The 6,679-nt window shown below is 39.4% G+C and overlaps 1 protein-coding gene across 1 annotated transcript; it reads left to right on the top strand.

Moving 5' to 3' along the window:
• The first annotated feature begins 1,186 nt into the window (after positions 1 to 1,186).
• Positions 1,187 to 6,456, top strand: LOC106632749 (protocadherin beta-15). The gene has a single exon (XM_014331271.2). It carries the CDS (start codon positions 2,955 to 2,957, stop codon positions 5,442 to 5,444), a length of 2,490 nt encoding a protein of 829 aa, XP_014186757.1. The 5' UTR covers positions 1,187 to 2,954; the 3' UTR covers positions 5,445 to 6,456.
• The last annotated feature ends 223 nt before the right edge of the window (positions 6,457 to 6,679 follow it).

Here is a 6,679-nt window from a genome sequence, read left to right as displayed (position 1 = left end):
GACAGCTTTGTCTTTGATCTTAATTTTAAAATATGTGAAAGTTGATTTCTAATTCATGTGACTGATGAGTTGTAAAATGAGGCAGTGTGTAGTTTAATTAGAGCTCTTGAGTTTGCATTGTCTCAACTGAGATTTCTTTAGCGACTCTGCTGACCGCATGTCACACTTGTTAATTTTTTTTTAAAAAAAAGCAACAAATGAAACCATAAATCATTGGACTGTAAATTTAGGTGTATTTCTGAAATCCAAATGTGACTCCTGCTTACTGGATAACATAATTTAATACCAAAAATATCAACATAGCAATACTAGACATAAGAGCAAAAACATACTGAAAGCACATAAACATTTTCCTGCACCAGCTTTATACACGTAGCTACATTTGAACCTTTGGGTTGAGAGGGTCTAGTATGAAAACAGTTATGCAGAGCAGCAGATTAGCAGTATCTACTGGATGGAGACAAAAAGCATAAAACAGTCACCTGGAGTACAGTAACTGACTCAATGTAACTAAACAACGTGCATATGTGTGTGGTGATGAGAACAAGGCAGTGATCACTATGTGAAGAACAGTTCCAGGCACACAGACAAATCTGAATCCTCTTAGTAGAAACAACAACAACATACAATTAAAGATATCATAATTTTATGAAGACAAATAAGCACATTTATAGTTGTCTTCTTTTTTTTGTTTGATTTTACAACTGTTTACTTGATTCACAATGTAAAACTCTTTTCTCTCATTGTCTCCTTTATAGTAACTGAAGTTTTACATATTTATTCTACATAAAAATATATTTTTAAAAGAAGATAAAAAATCATACACTGAACATTAGTTGTAGTTTGCTTAGATTTAGTGTTAAGGTGTTTCCGCAAAACCTAACTCACGGTGGCGCTAGACACCAGCCCTAACAGTTTTCATTTCCTGTATTCATCGGTGTGGACGCGCATTCTTGCGCTCTTGTGTCTCAGTTAGGGCCACCTCCCGAGAATTGCAGTTGTGAGTCGTATTTTGGGGTTCAGGTCATTTTTTTCTTATTTTTCAGCCTCTTAATAATTCATCTCATCATTATATTTTATTTTATGTTATTGTATTTATTTTTCATTTTCTTTTATTTCTTTTATTTTGTTTATTTTTAATTTATTAGTCTTTCAGCTGCAAAAAAAAAAAATGTTATAGAACAGTGGTGTCGAACTCCAGGTCTCGACGGCCGGTGTCCTGCAGGTTTTAGATACCACCCTGGGTCAACACACCTGAATCAAATGATTGGTTCACTACCAGACCTCTAGAGAACTTCAATACATGTTGAGGAGGTCATTTAGCCTTTTAAATCAGCTGTGATGGATCAATGACTCATCTAAAATCTGCAGGTCACCGGCCCTCGAGGCCTGGAGTTTGACACCTGTGTTACAGAATAACAGTTAGTTAGTTACTTATGAAAATATGACTTCACAAAATGTCTTGCCCACTGACACAACACTGTTCACTAATATTAATTTAATTTAATTTAATTTAATTTACACCGACTAAACCTGTACAACGTGAAATGGCATTGTTTTAGTGTTATTTAGTTTGAGACTTCATAGCTGCATGATCATCCTATCCAGCTACTTTTTGTGAGATTAGTTTATTTTGTATATATGCCTTTGTTTTATGCCCCATGAAGCCAAATTCTCTTTTGAAATATTTTAACCCGTTATGAATCCTCATGTATCAAAGCTGTCATATTTTTCACAGTGCAGAGAGGGAAAAGGCCCTTTGCCACTGCATTCCCCTCAGACTTGCCACCTTTTAATATTAGACTTCCCTGTTTATCTGAGATAAGCATGTCATAGCTACTGTTCTCTGATGTATGGATAATCACTTAGTCACAGTTCTTTTCATATGTGGATATATTATTGTTAATCTGTAGCTAGAGCTGCAGTGCCATGGATATATTTATGTGTATGTTGCTGGATGGTGTTGCTGTTTCAGCAAGAGGAAGTAGAGTGATAGAGTGATTCATCTGTCTCTTAGTGTCATTACTTATGGAAATAAACTGGATTCTGGAGTGCTCCGTAGCAGCAACTAGAGGGATTATGTTGAACAAAGTAAAGCCAAGCATGCGAGATCATCAATAACTTTTTCTGCTTTTCATTTCATGACTTTGTGTGTGTGTGTGTGTGTGTATGTGTGCGTGCGTGCATGTGTGTGTGCGCGTGTGTGCGTGCCTGTCTGTCTGTCTGTCTGTCTGCCTGTCTGTTTAAGTCCAAATGATTTGGCATAAATAACATTTTGTGTAGAAATAACTCCTGTCCCTGTCCTTTTGGGACAATGTGTTTAATAAATAGAGAATAAATTGAGTGGTTCTAGGTCAGAACTACTTTGTCTATCAAAATACTAATCAATCACATAATCAATCGGGGCCCACATCAGATCCTGGATCCCATACTAGACTCTGTTACATTATATAAATATTGCTTTAACTGTGTCCATATCGTGTTGTTTAAAATACAATGATCGTATTTGTCTTATTAGTAGTTATAGCAGTTAATGTTCAGCTCCCAACTTGAGCTCACTTTGGTTACGTGCTGGAAGGTGATATTACAGACAGCTGCAGTTATTCTCTCAGTCTCTTGGTGACGCTCTTTTATAAAGTCTGAGTCATGGATGCTCATGTCTTCCTCTATATGTGTCAGTGGAACTAGAGTATTGGGTTAGGACCGGCGGCTGTGTATACATGCGCATTTCTCTTTTTATCGTGTGTGTGTGTGTGAGGGGAGAAAAGGAGAGAGGCTGTATGTGGAGCTGTCTGAGAGAGGGAGTTAGAGAGAGGGGGAGAGAGAGCTGAAAAACGAGGTTAGAGAGAGAGAGAGAAATCCGAGCTGACAGCTTTCTTAATAGAGCATGATTAACTCAGCCAGAGAAGCAGGAAATCGTAGGATTGCAGTTGCATTTTCAGTTCGGTATTTGGATGTATGTTAACGACTTAGCTATAATGTCGACAGTGCATCCATTTCTGAAAAAATGTTTATTGATGATGCGTCGACCTCAGTTAAAGTGGTGGCTGCATTTTTCATTTCTTAGTCTCCTTTCCGCTGTTTCGTTTGGAGAAGTCCGTTATGTTCTTCCAGAAGAGATGCAGAGGAGCTCTGTGATTGGAAACGTTGCGCGGGATCTGGGGCTGGAGGTGAAAGAGCTTGATGCTCGTCGAGCCCGTGTTGTTGCAGAAGGAACAAGCCAGCTGTGTGAACTGGACACTGCGTCAGGCAATCTTTTGATCAGCCAACGGATAGACCGAGAGGAGCTCTGCGCACAAGCCACTGCCTGCATTTTACAGTATCAACTTTTACTTGAACAGCCCCTTCAAGCATTCAGCATAGTTTTGGACATTACAGATATAAATGACAACAGCCCAGTGTTTCCTACGGGGGAGATAAAACTGGATTTAGTGGAATCCACAGTTCTAGGGAGGCGCTTTCCCTTAGAGAGCGCGCATGACCCCGATCTCGGCACGAATTCTGTCCGTGAATATACACTGAGCCAGAATGACAATTTTGCACTGGAAATGGGTAACCAAATGAACGGAAATGCTTATCCTGAGCTAGTTCTTAAAAAGGCATTGGACCGGGAGGCACAAGTTGAACATGTACTGAAAATCAATGGAATTGACGGGGGAAATCCGGCTAGATCAGGAACTGCTTCTATCCTTATCCGTGTTTTAGATGCCAATGATAATGTCCCAGTTTTTAGCCAGCGAGTTTTCAAAGCCTCTGTGCCAGAGAACTCAGCCATAGGGACTGTCATAACCACGCTACAGGCCACGGACCTGGATGAGGGGGTGTATGGGGAGATAACTTATTTCTTCAGTCATCTGTCTGACAAGTTGGGAGGTGTTATTGAAATTGACCCTTTAAGCGGAGAAGTTCGCGTATCAGGTGTCATTGACTATGAAGAAGCTAGCTCACACGAGCTAGATGTTCAGGCTAAAGATGGCGGTGGCCAGGCCTCACACTGTAAACTTATAATTGATGTGATTGACGTGAACGACAATAAGCCCGTGATAGAAATAAAGTCGGCCTCTTCTAACGTGGCTGAAGACTCCAAACCAGGGACTATGGTTGCTCTGATTAATATATATGATATGGACACTGGGAGCAGTGGGCGTGTCACCTGTACGATCTCAAAAAATGTTCCTTTTAAATTAGTATCGGAGGTCAAAAACTATTACATGCTAGTGACTGATGGAATATTGGACAGGGAAGTGCAACCAGAGTATAACCTCACAGTAACTGCCACTGATGCGGGCTCTCCCCCACTTACTAGTGTAAAAGTTATACCAATCGCGATTAGCGATATAAATGATAACCCCCCGACATTTATGCAAAGCGAGTACAATGCCAACATCTTGGAAAACCAACCCGTTGGCACGTTTGTCATTAAAGTCAAAGCGGAAGACGTTGACGACGGGTCTAACGCTAAAATCCAATACCAAATATCAAAGGACACAAACTCAGAAGTGTCATCTTTCTTAAGCATCAACTCAGACACGGGGGAGGTCTTTACCTCACGCATGTTTGACTACGAACAGTCAGTTTACTTCCAAATTAAAGTGACAGCTAGAGACGGCGGTGGGCCTTCACTTTCCACCACCTGCATTATAAATGTGTTTATTAAGGACCAAAATGACAACGCACCTGTGGTCTTATATCCTGTGCAAAGTAGCGGTTACATTGCTGAAGATATGGTACCAGCTGAAGCGCCTAGAGGTTACCTGGTTACTAAGGTGGTGGCTGTGGACGCTGACTCAGGTCATAACGCATGGCTTTCTTACAGAATAATCAAAGCAACACGGCCTAACGTGTTTATGATAGATCTGCATACAGGGGAAATCAGAACAACGAGAACATTCATAGAGGACGATGAACCAAAACATACTATTGTTGTATTAGTAACGGATAACGGGCTCGAATCTCTCTCTGCCACTGCGACAGTCAGCATAATGCTTGGTGATGGGCTCCCCGTTTTAAGCGAACTTTTAGAGTTTGCAGATGAGTCACAAGAGAGCGATAACTTAACGCTCTATTTGATAATCGCTCTTTCAACCGTGTCTTCTATGTTTATCCTTCTAATCAGCGGAGTGTTTTATTTTAAACTCTGTCGGCGTGGCTACGTTTACCGTTCAACCACAGCCAGTCTGCCCGTTTTCCCCACGACCTATTGCCCCTCTAGTTTTGCAGATTTTAGCCGTTGCGGCACCTTGCTGAATGATGAGCGATATGATTCCTTTATGACCACCGGGTCGTGGAGAGGTGATTTTCGTTTCGCATCAAATACAGACACCGACACTCTTAAGAAAAGAAGTGCGGCTTATCAGAAAAACACACTGAGGCGCCTCAGTGCAGACAGGGCAACGCTGAAGGTGAGGGCAGGTGCACCGCATCCCTGTTATGTGATCAAATGAGAGTGTGCCATAGCATGTTTTAACATGTTGGATTTGAGATGGACCTTTTTAACAAAAAATGTTGTAACTGGGGTTTCTTTAAAAACTAAATAAATAATTAATGCTTCTATATAATTACTTTAAATATACACGTAATGGATCTAGTGGTTCTAAAAGATTTTGTCTTATATATGGGTGTATTTGTGCACGAATATGTTGTCTTTTATATATAACCTCAACTTCACCGCCACATTGACATATTGGACACAGGTAGCAGTCTCAAACTTATAGGTGTTGATATTTTGACATATTATTAGACATAGTATCACAGAAGTGTAACTAAAGTATGTATTGTATTTATTTATATTGCCTGTGACAGTTAAATGTAGCGTTTAGTAACTTTATAAATTTTCTGTCATTTTTTTACATTTATTTTCTGTTTTTAATCTAAGAAAAAAAATATTCTATGGTTGATCCCCTTTATCTTATCTGAACAAGTAACAGACACAACATAATATTTGTAATACCTTTCAGTGTGGAAAAACATATAACTGATTAAATACATTAGTTGAAATGTCTCATTTTCTGCATTAAAAATGCAGGGCAGACCGTTATGACTTCTTCATTCATCCCTATGTCTTCTGAAAGTGATATAGTTGAAGAGAAGTAGTCTTAGGTCTAAGTCTTTTGCTTTGTCTGTGGTGTTTTTGTTTTTGCCTGAGTAAAAACATTAATTGCAATTGTAATTTTCCATATTCAGCCTGTTTTATTTTTCTCTTTGCTTTACTGTAGCCAACTTTTGTCATTGTTTTCATCCTTCATTTGCCCATCTATTATGTTACCACTTATCCAGCTTGGGGTCTCGGGGCTAGAACCAATCCCAGCTGACATAGTACACCCCTGTGAGGTTGTCAGTATTTTATTTATTTGGGGGTGGGGGGGATCAAATAAAGCTTTGCACCACATACCTTTTATTGAACCATATGTCAATAGATTTTGTGCATTTGATGAAAAATAAACTTTTAGAAAAGCATCCCTTTTCCTTTCTGACTAATTTCCCCCCCATAAACAACAATAACAATAATAATAACAGAGCAGTTCCTGCTTATAGTGGTCACAAGTGAGGTGAAAGAAGAAAGAAAATTCCCATTGTGTGTCACTAGAATAACTAGTTCCTGATTTGTTGCTTCTTAACTTCTGCTTTCAGGTAACCCGTTTTAATTTCTTTTTAATTTACTCCTCTAAATGGAAGGGGG

The sequence above is a fragment of the Haplochromis burtoni genome, unplaced genomic scaffold (genome assembly GCF_018398535.1).
Source record: "Haplochromis burtoni strain Fernald_Lab_line unplaced genomic scaffold, NCSU_Asbu1 Contig_1695, whole genome shotgun sequence".
Classification (NCBI taxonomy): domain Eukaryota; kingdom Metazoa; phylum Chordata; class Actinopteri; order Cichliformes; family Cichlidae; genus Haplochromis; species Haplochromis burtoni.
Note: the sequence above shows the minus strand (reverse complement) of the source record. Positions and strands in the feature narration are given on the sequence as shown.